General features: G+C 39.4%; 1 protein-coding gene across 1 annotated transcript in view; it reads left to right on the top strand.

The window, feature by feature from the left end:
• ABCC4 (ATP binding cassette subfamily C member 4) overlaps positions 1 to 15,405 on the top strand; it is a 188,147-nt gene that overhangs the window by 139,208 nt on the left and 33,534 nt on the right. The window contains exons 21-22 of the mRNA XM_040267343.1: positions 13,362 to 13,512; positions 14,918 to 15,037. Coding sequence (XP_040123277.1) covers positions 13,362 to 13,512; positions 14,918 to 15,037 — 271 coding nt within the window. The remainder of the gene's footprint in view (positions 1 to 13,361; positions 13,513 to 14,917; positions 15,038 to 15,405) is intronic.

Below are 15,405 nucleotides of genomic sequence, written 5' to 3'. Positions count from 1 at the left end.
GATATTCTGGGTGGTCTTAATAAAGGCTTTGCTTGAATAGGAAATATGTTAATGAGACAGCAGATGCGTGGGAGTGAGGGATGAATTGGAGAAATAAAGGAGAATTCTGTGCTGAGAGTTTCACAGTTGTCATAGACGTTCTCGATGAATGATGCATTACAGATGGGATTTATACAGAGACACTCTGACCTGATACCCATACATATTGATAAATTATACCAAAACATTAAGATTCTGAATTACTCTAGCGTTGGCCAACTATTTAGATTGCAGCAGTTAAGGGAGCATCTTCTGAAACCCTGTCTGGGGAGTTGGGGATGGCTTCTAGAACCTTATTTAGGGATGGAGGAGGCACAAAGGGCAGGGAACCTCACTCCTGGGATGTTGGTGGCACTGGCATAGCATAAATAGTTGGATTGTGAAGTTGGAGATCAGTCATTGGAGGAGATAAAGATGGAGAGGCCCAGCGGGGGTCAGGACATAGGATGACTTGTGTCACAGGAATCTGGTTTGGAATGTTGGTAGAATGTTGGGGTTTTGACAAGGTAGGGAAGACAGGAAGAGGCACTGGTGTGTCCAAGTTCATCTTTGGAACAGCCAGATCATAATGTCAGGTGTGGCTGATGAAAACCCTCCGTTCTTAACTGGGATTCTACACTGCAATACAGTCTGTTCCCTCAGGTGATGCTAGTGTTATGCTCATATCCTAACAGAGGGCCAGTCACAGGTTTATACACTGCTAGTTTGATTCTTCAGTTACCTGTCCAGTGAAATTACAGTTACCAACTGTTCATTACAAAGGAAGAAGAAGTTAGCATGAAAAAACCCAGTTGCCAAAGTCTATTTAGTACGATTCTGATGATGTGAGAATCTTGAAAATGATTTTTTTTGCAGAGTTCTTAAATCTCTAGGAAAATCTTGATGTTTTCATGGTCTGAGGGTATATTGAATCATATACAGATTTTATGTTAACTGGTAATCATTCATGATGCCAAGAGCTTTAAGGGCTGGAGTGGGGAACCCCACAGTCTGCCTTTCCAGTCTTGAATCCTTTTTTCCAAAAAGCTGGACTTTCCTTCTCCATAAAATAGAGATAATATGACCAATTTCAGAAAATTTGTTTGGTAGATATAATGGAGTCAATAAAATTCTTGGTGTAATATCTAACTACATGTTAAATGATAAATAATGCCTAGTTAGGTTTTTTAAATGCCACATTTTTAAAATTAATTTAAATTTATTTATTTTAATTGGAGGCTAATTACTTTATAATATTGTATTGGTTTTGCCATACATCAACATGAATCTGCCACAGGTGTACATGTGTTCCCCATCCTGAATCCCCTTTCCACCTCCCTCCCCGTACCATCCCTCTGGGTCCTCCCAGTGCACCAGCCCCAAGCATCCTGTATCCTGCATCGAACCTAGATTGGCGATTCGTTTCTTATATGATATTAAACATGTTTCAATGCCATTCTCCCAAATCATCCCACCTTCTCCCTCCATCACAAAGTCCAAGAGACTGTTCTATACATCTGAGTCTCTTTTGCTGTCTGGCATACAGAGTTATATATATTTTTTAATTAGGAAAAATAATCCAATAATGCATTATGTTGCACTAAAGTAACTGTCACAGTTTCCAGGCCCATGTGTATCACACACAGTGTTTCTAGGTTTGCAATTCCCGAAGATTTTAATGGATTTTTAAATGTTTTGGCTGCACTCTGAATCCTGTGGGATCTTAATGCCCTGATCAGGAATCGAACCCGTACCCCCTGCATTGGAATCGAGGAATCTTAAGCACTAGACCACCAAAGGGAAAGGTAGTGTTAATTGCTCAGTTGTGTCCAACTCTTTGCAGATCCCATAGATTGTATCGCCTCTTAGGTTCCTCTGTCCCTGGAATTCTCCAGGCAAGAATACAGGAGTGGATAGACATTCCCTTGTGCAGGTCATCTTCCTGACCCGGGGAATGAACCCAGGTCTCTTGTGTGGCTGGCAGATTCTTTTCTGTCTGAGCCACTAGGAAAGCCCCACTGGACTACCAGGAAAGTCCCTAATGGACACTTCCTAATGTAGGCTCGTTGGGTTGGGGGCCAGTGGGGAATAGAGCTAAATATTTCTGTAGAATTTCTGAAGCTTCAAGATCTCAGGTAACATGTAGTAAGGAATCTCAATTATTCCTAAACTCTTTCCATTAAAGACCTGAGTTCGATCCTTGGGTTGGGAAGATCCCCTGGAGAAGGGAAAGGCTACCCACTGCAGTATTCTGGCCTGGAGAATGGGATCACAAAGAGTCAGACACGACTGAGTGACTTTCACACACACTTACTTCGATTAAAAGGATGGAACACAAACACATTTTGAAGAAATCCTCCAATAGCAGAATATGTGGAAATGACCAGTAAGAATTTATGCATATTAATAAAGCTTGAATTTATGCAGACTAAAAAATTGGGAGACTGCTCTGAGCATGCAAACTTGCATGCAGGTAAATGCTGTAATTTATTGAGGAAAGCTGAATTGCCAAACCTGTCCTCCTCACACTCCTGATTTGCTCCCACCGCGCCCCCCCACCCTCCCCACCCCGGCCCAGCAAGAAAACCCCACAACGACAGCTCGGCTGGGCTCAAATAACTGACTCTTCACGTCCTTTCATGTACACAAAGGGCTTATCCTGAGGCCTCTTGAACCACCAATGCCGGCCCTGGTGAGACCACCAGGGACCTTGTCATTCCCTCCTCAGCACACACACAACGCACTGACTGCAGTTTTATGAAGTGAAAATGCCCCAAAAAAAGAAAAGTGAAGGAGGTGTCCTCAGTCATTGCTTTCCAGAGAGGGGAGCGCAGAAGAAGAGGCAACTGTATCTGGATATTGAGAACAAAGCCTGAGACTCAGCATAATAGGCTGGGTCACTTGCTTTTATAAAAGCCAAGAGTGGAACTGCCTTTACTTGTCTTGGTACCACTGACCCTTGCATTTCATTGTGTAGAGATGTCAGGGAAAGTGTGTAGAAAGCATTCCAGCCCCTTTCACCGAACAATGACTTTGTCATTTTGAGCTTTTCTGTGGTGTGTTGACCCCTTCCCCCAACCCCTCCCTCAAATCCCGGTTGGACAAAAGAGATTGTTAGTTAGGCAGCCTTGCCCTGTTTGAAAGATCTCTGTTTTACGGACTCTTTAAAAGTAAACTCATTCATTTGAACTGAGTCACAGCATTTTCACACTTTTAAAATCAACAAAAGCGTTTTAGTTAGGAATTTGCAGGGATCGAATATTCCCTGGAAATGCTAGTCCCAGAGATTTATGCACACTGCCAACTTTAAGTGGGTTTCCTTATTAATAGAAAGGAGAATCAATGATACTGGTTACTGGAAATATTTACAAACACTTGACCCTTGGGTTTCTGATATCAAGGTAATATACTTCACATAAGCCCACTCATATGCTCTGTTTACCTTTCTGTTTAATGAAAGATGAGATGGTTGGGTTTTTTCCCAGCATAATAGCACACTTAGAAATCAGCACCGTCAGCGTCAGCCTGGTGACAGTTAATCAGCGGGGACCTTCTTAGGCTGGCAACCAAGTGTTACATTTGGTATGTCCCAGCATGTGTGCTCCAGTGATAATGTTTATAGTTTAACAAGAAGCTAATTAAGACCTAAAGAAAAAAATAAGGACCCCATTTTTTCCCCCAAACCTCCTGGTGGTGGTTAGAGCGTAAAATTTTACATTATAGCATCATTGGATGATGTCCATTCAAAAACTACAGCTGTTATTCACAATACTTTCTCTCCCTGCCATCTTGTATGTTTAGAAATGATCAAACATCAAATACTTACTCAGGTTGAGGGCCATATGCTGGTTTTTTTTTTTTTTTAATTATTTTTGTTTGAACTGATTCTTCATTGCTCCGCACGGGCTCTCCTTGGGCACGTTGAGCAGAGGCCACTCTTGAGTTGGGGTGCTCAGCTTTCTCATGCTGTAGAGCATGAGGGCTTCGGTAGCTGTGGACTTAGCTGCTCCTTAGCATGTGGTATCTTCCCCGACCAGGGATTGAACCCCTGCATTGGCAGGCTGATTCTTATCCACTGCACCAGGGAAGTCCTCTATACTCTATTCTTGAGTACATTTCTTCAATTCTGTCTTAGCAACAAAATGAAGAGCGGGTGTGCTGAAAAACTTCCTTAATTTTTGTTTTTTTTTTTTTGTTAAAACCCTGTACTTAGCATTTTACGTGTGGATATATTGCTTCAATCTGTTGTGGAACGTGATTTATTGTAATCTATTTATCTTGTGGTTGTTCTCTGCTTGTGAGTTTCAGGGTGCATTTGTTTCTTGCAACTCTTGCTTTGGGTCTGTTGATTTAGCCTTCCTTTGATTAGCACACAAAACCAGATTTCGAGCATTCTCATCACCTCCGAAAATCTCTCCTGGCCCTCTGGAGTAAATTTCCACACCCGACGGTTGTGCTAGATTGCTGTCAGCGTGTGTCAGTTTTCCTGCTTTTGTGCTCCTAAAATAAATGGAATCAACACAGTACAGGTTTTTTTGCGCTGCCTTCTTTTGCTTAACATGTTTTCAAGATTTTCGAGACCTAACCCGTGTTGTGGCATGTTTCAGTGGTTCTTTTCTTTCTTACTCCTTTCTGAGTCATTCTATTGTATGAAGATGCCACAATTTATGTATCCATTCTCTAGTTGATGGACATTTGCGTTGTGTGTAGCTTTTAGCAGGGAACCTTCTCTAAGAAGTGTTTATATGGCCATAGGTTATCATTCCTCTCCATCGAATGCGTATGTATGGGTGGAATTGCTCAGTCATAAGGTAAGCATTTGTTAACTTAAAATTACCATAAAACTTTTCAAGATTGTTGCACCCTTTTTACACACCCACCAGCAATATATGGGAGTTCTGGTTGTTCCACACCTTTGCAATTTTTGCAACACATAATATTATCAGGCTTTGTGTCTAGTCTTTCTGTGCATGACTACTCTCATTGTGGTATCAATTTGCATTTTGCTGATGATTAATGATAGAGTTCTTTTTCATGCCTGCTTACTGGTCATTTTTTCCCCAGTTATGCTAGCCACATTTATTTACAACATCTTTATGGATTGAATTGGCACCTGATTCAAAATCATTTGACTCTGTGTAGTTAAGTCTGTGTTTGTATACTTTATTTATTTGGCATATTTTATTTTGTTCCACTGATTTGTTTATCCTTCTACCAATACCGCAGTCTTAGTTATTGTGTGTGTTAGTAAGACTTGACGTCTTCTGGTTTAATTCCTCTAACTCAGTACTTCTTCGAGATTGTTTGGATCATTCTAGATCACTTACTTTTCTGTATAAATTTTAGAAACCTTTAAATTTGTTTTCAAAGAAAGCCTTCTGGAATTTTGATTAATACTTCCTTTTATCTGTAGGTCAGTTTGAGGAGTGTCTGAGGTCAGTTATATATTTGACTTACTGAGGTCATCTTTAATTTTAGAAGTGTTTTTTAGTTTTTATATGTCTTATAATGCTTTGGTTGACTTCATTCCTGAATATTTGATGTCTTTCAATTGTATTTATGGAATTGTTTTTTAAGATCACTTTCCACTTCCTTGTTGCTACTGTATAGAAATATAATTTGTTTGTGAATCTACTTTGCATTTCTTGGACTTAGTTTTTCTTTTTTAATTATACAGAATTTTCTATATCCACAATCATGTCAGTTTTACTTCTTCACTTACAATATTTATTAGTTTTATTTCCTTCCTGTGGCAGAGGTTTGAGTAAAATGTTGAAAAGAGTGATAAATCCTTGTACTATTAAGGCAAAACTATTTCAATATTTTTCCATCAAGAATGATGTTAACTACAGTTTTTTAGGTAGATTGAATATTTCCCTTAATTCCTAAATTCCTGAGAATTTTACTGTTTTTAAAAATCAAGACTAGGTCTTGAAATTTGGCCAGTATTTTTTCTACATTTGTTGAGATAATCATATTATTCACCATTAATTTTTAAATGTGATAAATTATACCAAGTCATATTTGCAGGTTAAATTAACCTTATATTGCTTAAATAAACTACAGCTGGTCATAATGTGTAACGTATTTTATTCTTTTCATATCACTGTATGCAATTTGTTAATATTTTGTCAAGAATATTTTCATTTCTTCATGAGTTATATTGGTTTATACTTTTCTTGGAATGTTTTGCCAGTTTTTAGTATCAAAGGTATGCAGATCTCATGAAAATACATGAGAAATGTATCTTTTTGTTATGTGTTTTTTTTTTTTTTTTTTTTTCATTTTTTGCCTTACCTCAAGCTTGTGGGAATCTAAGTTCCCTGACCCGGGATTGAACCCCAGGTCGTGGCAGTGAAAGCCTGGAATCCTAACCACTAAGCTACCAGGGTCAGTGTATGTGTCATTTTGTCCAGGCGGCTTCCCACAGTTACTCAGTCAAAAAGTAGTCAAGCTGTTACTGTGTAGATACTATGTAAAAATGATTAAAGTGCACAATCAGTTCACTTAAGTAAGGAATCCTATCTTAGATAGTCTTGGTGGGCCTAATTCAGTCTGTTGAAAGGGCTTAAGAGCTAAGGCTTCTGTGAATAGAAAGAAATTCTGCCTATGTGAACAGTACTGGCTCCTGCCCAAAAGTTGCAGCCTATCGCTTGTAACAGCCAGCCCTGTGGATTTCTGACTTACCTAGCCAAGTTTGATTGTGAAACATTACTTCTTTGTGTTGTTAGATTCAGTTTGTTGGTGTGTCCTTTAGTGTTCTTAAGACGGTTTGGATTATAATTTTTGTTTGTTTTAATGTTTTTGTCTGGTTTTTCTATTGTGATAATGCGGGACTCAAATTCCCTGGATGAATTTGGTAAAACTTTCTTCACAGTCTACTCGTGAAGCTCTCTGGGCCTAATGTCTTTTTGTGTGTGGAGAGAGGGAAATACATAGCATCTAAGCACAGCCTTTGTTGCAGCCTTCAAATTTTAATATCTGTAGATTTTTGTTTTATGTCAGAATACTTTAATTTTATTGCACTTTTGAATTAGATGATACTCCCAATGTGTTACTGAACTTCCAAATATTAATGATACAATAGTTACCTTTTTGTTACTGATTCCTTGTTAAATCCCCTTAGGTCAGAAAATATTCTGTACTCTTTCTGTCCATTAAAGTTTGTCAATACTTACTTTATAGTATAGGATATATAATTGAAAAGAACATCTAATGACTACCTTATTGTATATTTCTTGACTAGGTCATGTTTGTTAAGGATGTTTCAAAAATATAATTATATCTCCATTGATTTTTTTTTTTTTAAACTTGTTTATCCTATTCAGTTTTTGAGGTAGATAAGTTTAAATCTCCTACTATGGGTATGGCATTGTGTATTTCTGCTAAGCTTTGCCAGATTTTGCCTTACACATTATTGAGCTATGTTATTAGGCTCATGTAAATTTGGATTTAGAAAAAATCTATTGGATAAAATTGACCCTTTATAAATTTTGAAATTTATTTATCTTTTAATTGAAGGAGAATTGCTTTACAAAATTTTGTTGTTTTGACCACTTATTCTTATGAAATGTTTTCCTTTATTTCTAGCAGTCCATCCTAACTTCATGTTAGATAGATACTTTTTTATTTAGTTTTTATTCGGCTTTCTTTTATTTTTTTTATGAGGTACCTTGTTCAACATTTTATTTCCACTTTTATGTGGATTATTTTTAAGGTGTGCCTTTTAATTTTTTAATTATTTATTTTTATAAATTTGTTTTTTAAATGAAGGATAATTGCTTTACGGAATTTTGTTGTTTTCTGTCAAACCCACATGAATTAGCCATGGGTATACATATATCCCTTCCCTTTTGAACCTTCCTCCCCTCTCCCGCCCCATCCCACCCCTCTAGGTTGATACAGAGCCCCTGTTTGAGTTCCCTGAGATACACAGCAAATTCTTGTTGTCTATCTGTTTTACATATGGTAACGTAAGTTTCCATGTTACTTTCTCCATACGTCTCACCCTCTCCTTCCCTCTCCCCATGTCCATAAGTCTCTTCTCCATCTGTTTCTCCACTGCAGCCCTGCAAAAGATTCTTCAGTACCATTTGTCTAGAGTACCATTTTTCTAGATTCCATATATATGCATTAGTATATGATATTTCTCTCTCTCTCTCTGTCTGACTTCAGTCGGTATAGTAGGCTCTAGGTTTATCCACCTCATTAGAACTGACTCAGATTTTGAATTATTTTATTTTTAGCTGTGCTGAGTCTTTGTTGCTGTGCTGGCTTTTCTCTGGTTGCGATGAGCAGGGGCTACTCTCTAATTGCAGTGAGCAGGTTTCCCGTTGTGGTTTTTCTTTTTGTGGAGCTCGGGCATGTGGGCTTCAGTAGTTGTGTTAAGGTGGCCCTTTTTTAAAATAGCAACTAGATAGACTCTGTGTCTTGAATTTCATAATAAGCTCAGACCCTGAGAAAGGTTAGACAGGAAGCTATTGATCATTGAGATTTGCTGAACACAAAGGAAGGGGAAAGTGCACTGTGTTTTCCTAATGGTTTCTGTTGTGTTGGTTCAGGAACTGTAAACCAGATCTCACCATTTACTCTTCAGAAGAGCTAGCTGTGACTCAGGATTAAGGGCTAACTGAAGAATTACACAGGTTTCGCAGCCAGGGTGGATGCCTGAGAAAAGATCTGAGGCAGTCAAATTAGGGATGAAAGAGACGGTTAATGAATTCTAAGGACAGCACATGTTTAGAAAACTTAATTAATACTAGAGTGTGTATGGATCTCATCATACAGATAAGACACACCAACTTCCCATCATTTTCTGATTTAACAGAATTAATTGGGTTGGGTGAGGTCAAGAGAAACAGGTGATAAACGAAGGGTCTGGAACCAAACCAGAGCTGGTCTCTAAACTCCCATGAACATTCAAGATACCATCTCCACTTAACACCTGCAGACTCAATATGAACTCTAGGTCAGTATTAGATTTAGGACCTTACACTGAAGAGCTTTCCTTGTTTTTCCCTTTACTAATATTTATCTTGTGTTTGAAAGGTACTGAATATTGATTCATAGAAATTACATTTTATTTCTTAGTACTTGGAGAGTTTTGTGTAGCCTGTTCAAGATTTTAAAACAAGTATCTTGTGTTATCCTAGCAGCACAATTGGTGAGATAGTCATTTCATTAAAAGGTGATTTTTTTTTATCTCATATGTTTCCAGAATAAATAGAATCACTCCTACAGCCACATCAGCAGACACCTTACTGATAAAAACTCGGCAGCATTTGTTTCTTTCCCTAAATCAGAAGAAACTTGTGCCAAGAGATGAATCTTGTTTATGGCATTTGAGTCATATCTTCCATTATAAATGAGTAGTAGAAGTTTAAGGCAGTCAGGATGATTTGTACTTATCACAACTTATAACAAAATTCTTAAGAATCTGACAGGAAAATTCAAAGGTTTGAGAGTCTTTTGAGGTGTTAGCCATCTTAATAATCCTGATTTTATTTTTTAATACTGTACACAGATAATAAAAGTAATGTCTACTTATTAAGTGACTTTATGATTAAATACATATTTCACATTGTGCCTAATATGAGCATGAGCGAGAGAGAGTTCAAATAAGCATGTAGTGAGCCAAAAGTATGGATGGCATATTTATTTGCATAAAATAAGAAGAATACATTTTTACTGCTGTTTATAGAAAACATGTTCTTTGGCACAAGCTTCACAAAGACTAGCAGGAATAGAATCCTGTGGAATTAAGTTGAAAGTAAAACATGGGTAGATACCTAGGAATTCCTATAGGACTGTAAGCAATTTGGAATTTAAATGCTAAACAGGCAAACAGGCCCTCATATTTAAAACTGTGCTTGTGAAAGGAATACGTTATATCTGCAATATTAGAATATACTGTTAATTGTAGGCATAGAGAATTCCTGGGGAAACTTTAACCCAAATGTATATATTGAACTTATAAAACGTAGTCTCATTTTGTGTTCTTGGGGTTTATGTATTTATGACAAGTAAATTGGGTTGTTTTTTATGCTTATGAAACTTTTATTATTTAAACAGTATTTATTAAAATATGTAAGTGTCTGTTAAACAGTATTTATTAAAATGTGTAGTGTTGATTTTTTTTTTTTTTTAAGACCTTTTCCTGATCTGTCTGCTGTTTGAGGTGAGCAGGCTCTGATGCCCTAATTAACTAGTAAACATGGACTGGTGCCTGCATAGAAGAGACCCGTGTGACCCTAAGAAATTCAACAGAAATAGAAAATTCAGATAAACAGGGAAAAATATAAAAGGGGAAGATATTTAGATCTTAACGTTTTTATTATGAATTTTATATCTACTTGGGATACCATAGCAGGCAGAAATTAAAAGGACAGGCTTGGAGTCAAAATGAATGAATTCTCTGACTTTGAGCAAATTACTAAACCTCACTGAACTTTTAAAACAGGAATCTCCTATTCAGATTTGATATGATAATGAAATTATACAATGCCTGTTAAATACTGAAGAGATGGCACCCATTGCAAGCATTATGAATTATCTATTGATAATTTGAGGGTGAGGTAGTCACCAGCACTTACTTGGTTGTCAACTGAATCTAGGGAATGGTGGAATTTCTTCAGTGAAATGAGAAAATTTACCATGTGCACTAGGAATAAAGCAGTTATTTTAGTTTTCACATTTTTTGAATGGTGTTTTGCACAAAGCCATTAACATTTTTCCAGAAAGCATTACTTTTTTTTTCCTTTCTCTCCTGTGTTTGTATACTTAGTTAACAATTTATTTAGACGCCACTGTGTTTTTGTCAGAAACAGCTGCTGTCCAGAGACAGCATCCGTTCAGAGGTGCTCATCAGATTTCCCTTCCACAGGTGGTAGTGACCGGATCCTCAGTCTTGGTGTCCTAAGCAGGCTGCTTGCTCCAAGAAGGCTGACCTGGGGGTGGAGACCGTTGAATTTCCAGGGAGTCACAAGATTGCAAATACTAGCTTTTTTCCTTAATTTCAACTACCAATTCATACTGCATGGAAGAGAAAATATCACTCATTTTGATTCATAAGAGCACCACTTTTTCCTTTCAGTGAAGTTTAGTCGCTCAGTCGTGTCCGACTCTTTGCGACCCCATGAATCGCAGCACGCCAGGTCTCCCTGTCCATCACCAACTCCCGGAGTCACTCAGACTCATGTCCATCGAGTCCGTGATGCCATCCAGCCATCTCATCCTCGGTCGTCCCCTTCTCCTCCTGCCCCCAATCCCTCCTAGCATCAGAAGCTTTTCCAATGAGTCAACTCTTCGCATGAGGTCCCAAAGTACTGGAGTTTCAGCTTTAGCATCATTCCTTCCAAAGAACACCCATAGCCTTGACTAGACGGGCCTTAATCGGCAAAGTAATGTCTCTGCTTTTCAGTATGCTATCTAGGTTGGTCATAACTTTTCTTCCAAGGAGTAAGTGTCTTAATTTCATGGCTGCAGTCACCATTTGCAGTGATTTTGGGGCCCAAAAAAATAAAGTCTGACACTGTTTCCACTGTTTCCCCATCTATTTCCCATGAAGTGATGGGACCGGATGCCATGATCTTCGTTTTCTGAATGTTGAGCTTTAAGTCAACTTTTTCGCTCTCCTCTTTTACTTTCATCAAGAGGCTTTTTAGTTCCTCTTCACTTTCTGCCATAAGGGTGGTGTCATCTGCATATCTGAGGTTATTGATATTTCTCCCGGCAATCTTGATTCCAATTTGTGTTTCTTCCAGTCCAGCATTTCTCATGATGTATTCTGCATATAAGTTAAATAAGCAGGGTGACAATATACAGCCTTGATGTACTCCTTTTCCTATTTGGAACCAGTCTATTGTTCCTTGGTTTCCCATAAATGCTTAACAGTTAAGTCTTCATACAAAAGCTTGAAAGAGAGAGGACATGGAATGAGAAACGTTATGTCTCCAAAAAAAAAATGTTGGCTTGCCTCCATTTCCCTAAGGTTATCAGTCTTGGGAATGCCTATAGTTAGAAATACAGAGAGGACAGAAATTATAGTAGGCATGAGGTTTAGTCGTCATATATTTGGAAATGTGCCTCTTTAAACAATGTAGACCTCACATTCGATGTGGCCAGAGAAAAGCCACAGTCATCATTCCATTTAGGAAATGCTCTGCAATCGCTGTGATAGGCCCTTGGGTCGTACGAAGCGGTTCCTGTCCTTAATGCATTTTCTCAGAGTCTGGCTTCATGAGATTGTTAAGATTCTTTGGGCCCATTAATCTATTAACACACCATCCCCTCCTGGTTCCTTGCATCTAGAACAGAATGAAGGAAGTTAGAATTTATATTTGTTATATATGAAATGGTAAGCACTTTATAAACATTATTTCGTTTAATTCCCGTCACCATGTTTTTATGTTGTTGGTATATCTCAGTTTTTGCTCAGATTAAGAGTGTTGGACCCTTATTGGTAGTATTTGAGAAGGTTAGCCCCAAACTCTGTCTGAGATGGCACGGTAATGGATTTTGCTTTCCAGGTGTAGGTTGTCATTGGCTGCAAAGAAAAGAATCACTCCTTATTGTCCACAATGACCATATTCTCTCAGGTGAAATACTGGATCAAATAGTTGTTTGAAATGGGCACTTTGAATCTTTAGCATAATGATAGAAAGTTGGCTGTAGGTTTGGGGGAAGATGAAATTTATCACAGTCACTCATGCCAAGACTTCCCCTGGCTCTGTGACTTACGCTTTGCATTCGACATCAAGTTGATGTTGCTCTCCGTCTATAAAATGAGACAATGCTGTTGTTCAGTAGGGTTCCTGTGATGAATAATGAGTTAATAGATGTGATGCTTTGAATGTACAGACCTATGTGTAGTCAGCACTCATAAAGAGTCACAATGGACAGAAAACCAAGAAAGAATTCCAGCTTTCAAAGGTCAATATTTGAATGTTTCTTCCTTTTCTGAACTCAGAATTTGTAACCAGCCACTTCTTTATCTCTCCATGTATAGCTGAGGTTTCTGGTTTCCTCATCTGTGATAGGATGACAGCTGACTGTCTCACGATAGTTTCTGTTTTGTGACCCTCAGATATTCTCATCTTTTCCAAATGGTACTGCCTGCGCTTTAGGGCTGCTTAGTTGATAAAAAGAGCTTATACCTAGAAACTTCGTACGTAGCCCAGTGTTTTACACATGGTAAGTGTACAGTAAACAGCACGAGGGCAATCTTTTTCCAGCATATCCTTTGAGGAAAAGGAGTGTAATCCTAACAAAACAACCCATTAAATTTTATTTTTTAGGAGAATGCTCCATAAACAGGCCCTTGTTATCTATATTTTCTCTTTCAGACATTTCTACAAGTGATTGGTGTGGTGGGCGTGGCAGTGGCAGTGATTCCTTGGATTGCCATACCCCTGGTTCCCCTTGGCATTGTTTTCTTTGTTCTCCGGCGATATTTCTTAGAAACATCGCGAGATGTCAAACGTCTAGAATCTACAAGTGAGTACCGGGGCTCTCAACTTGGGATGTCAGTGCAGACTGACTTCCATTTATGATAATTAACCAGAACCCTGAAATCCTGCAGATTCTGTCTTGGAATTTCTCACCAAGTCTACATTTGGTAATTGCATATTAGGGGCCTTATGAGTCAGTGTGGCCCTTAAGGCACATGGAGCTGGTAGTGTGTTAGTTTCAGCTTTGCATTATAGCACCAGGAGAACGAATGTGAGCACCATGAGGATAGGGACCGATTTTGTCTTGCTCCTCCTAACATAGACCTAACATACTTCCTAACACAGACCAGCCACTCAGTAAAAAGAAAATATTGCATCATTTTTCTATAAAGGAAAATAGTGCATCATGTTAGAAGTAATAATCATTTTCAAGAGATGCACAGGTAAAAAGTGATGTCCTGCTGATGTTAATACAACACAGGTCAGTCTACCTATGAAAAAAACAGCCTACAGCCTTGTTCACAATCAAAATGAGAACCGTAAGGGGTCCTCACTGCCCAGCAGCCTGCAGCCAACCTGTTCCCTGATGGTCAGGATCCTGACCCTGGTGCTTATAGTCAGTGTGCTCTTAGAGAAGATGGCAGGAAACGAATGACCAGTCATGTGACAGCAGGCCCAAGGCCCACATGAAATCACTCAAAAGCGAATGGCCACTGAGGCCATGTCAGATTCTGCAAGGGTGATTTGAGTGTCACTTGCCGTAGTGACCTCCAAATTCCCCGGGTATCCAGCAGGGCAATTATAAGAACATCCATCAGTTTCCCAGAGCGGAAGATGCCTTAATTGCACGGGTCCTGTGGTCACAAGGGCGGTATAGCACCAGGTTCTCTGTGACCTGCCCAGAGACTCCTGGAGCAGGTGCAGGGATGATGCTAAGAGACGGCAGACTGTCCGCTCACCTCACTTATCTCACCGCTGTCCTCTGCCAGCCCTTAAGTTTCTAATCTTATCGTCGTGACAACACAAAGCTCATAAAAATTCAGTGCGGTGAGGACTCTTATAGAGGATTACGTTTAAAAATGACAATCAGAAATTAGTAAATTATGACTTCTGCCTGGAGGGATGTCAGAGAAGAATAGGGATCGGGGCAAGATTGAGGGGGACCTTGATGAATGAGTTAGTACAGAAATGCGTTATCTAAATACAGGTCCAAATTAAATTTGGTCAAAGATGACTCTGAAGGGAATCTGTCATATGCGGGTCGTGAAAGTGAAGCTTGGGATGAGGAGCGATTTGAGGGTCACAGTAGGTACTTTGCCAGGCAGTCGCCAAGAAGCCCTGGGTGTGCCCCTTGGGAAGGTGAATGACCGGCCAAGCACAGGAAACAGTTGACTTCCTCGCATCCAGCCTCCCTGACTTTCTCTGTCGTGTGTCTGTCTCTGCTTCCCCAGCTCGGAGCCCGGTGTTTTCCCACTTATCGTCTTCTCTCCAAGGCCTCTGGACCATCCGGGCGTACAAAGCTGAACAGAGGTTTCAGGAGCTGTTTGACTCACACCAGGACTTGCACTCAGGTCTGTAGAATTCTGGAAATGGTTTCAAAGGATGGGATATGCTGCCTTCTGAGGCCTGACCTCCCTCTCAGGTGGCCTTGCTGGCCCGCACCGCTCTCTCTGCCACCCTGCGTCTCACTCTGTAAACCTGCCTCCCCCAGCCCTTGCTCTCAGCACCCTGTGTGTACTCCCCTCTTCCCGTCACCCCCTGCTTTTCCTCCTCTTACTGCGTTGCCTTGTCCAACTGTCAGCACCTCCTATGCCTTTGGCCCTTTAAGAAGGATGTCAACAAACTTAAAAAAAAAACACACAGTCTCTGTTGCAAGTACTCAGCTTTGCTATTATAGCACTAAGGCAGGCAAAAAGAATACATCAACAAATGGCTGTGA

The sequence above is a fragment of the Oryx dammah genome, unplaced genomic scaffold (assembly GCF_014754425.2).
Source record: "Oryx dammah isolate SB20612 unplaced genomic scaffold, SCBI_Odam_1.1 HiC_scaffold_24, whole genome shotgun sequence".
In the NCBI taxonomy this organism is placed as follows: domain Eukaryota; kingdom Metazoa; phylum Chordata; class Mammalia; order Artiodactyla; family Bovidae; genus Oryx; species Oryx dammah.
The sequence above is the reverse complement of the archived record's forward strand: the minus strand, read 5'-3'. Positions and strand labels throughout refer to the sequence as shown.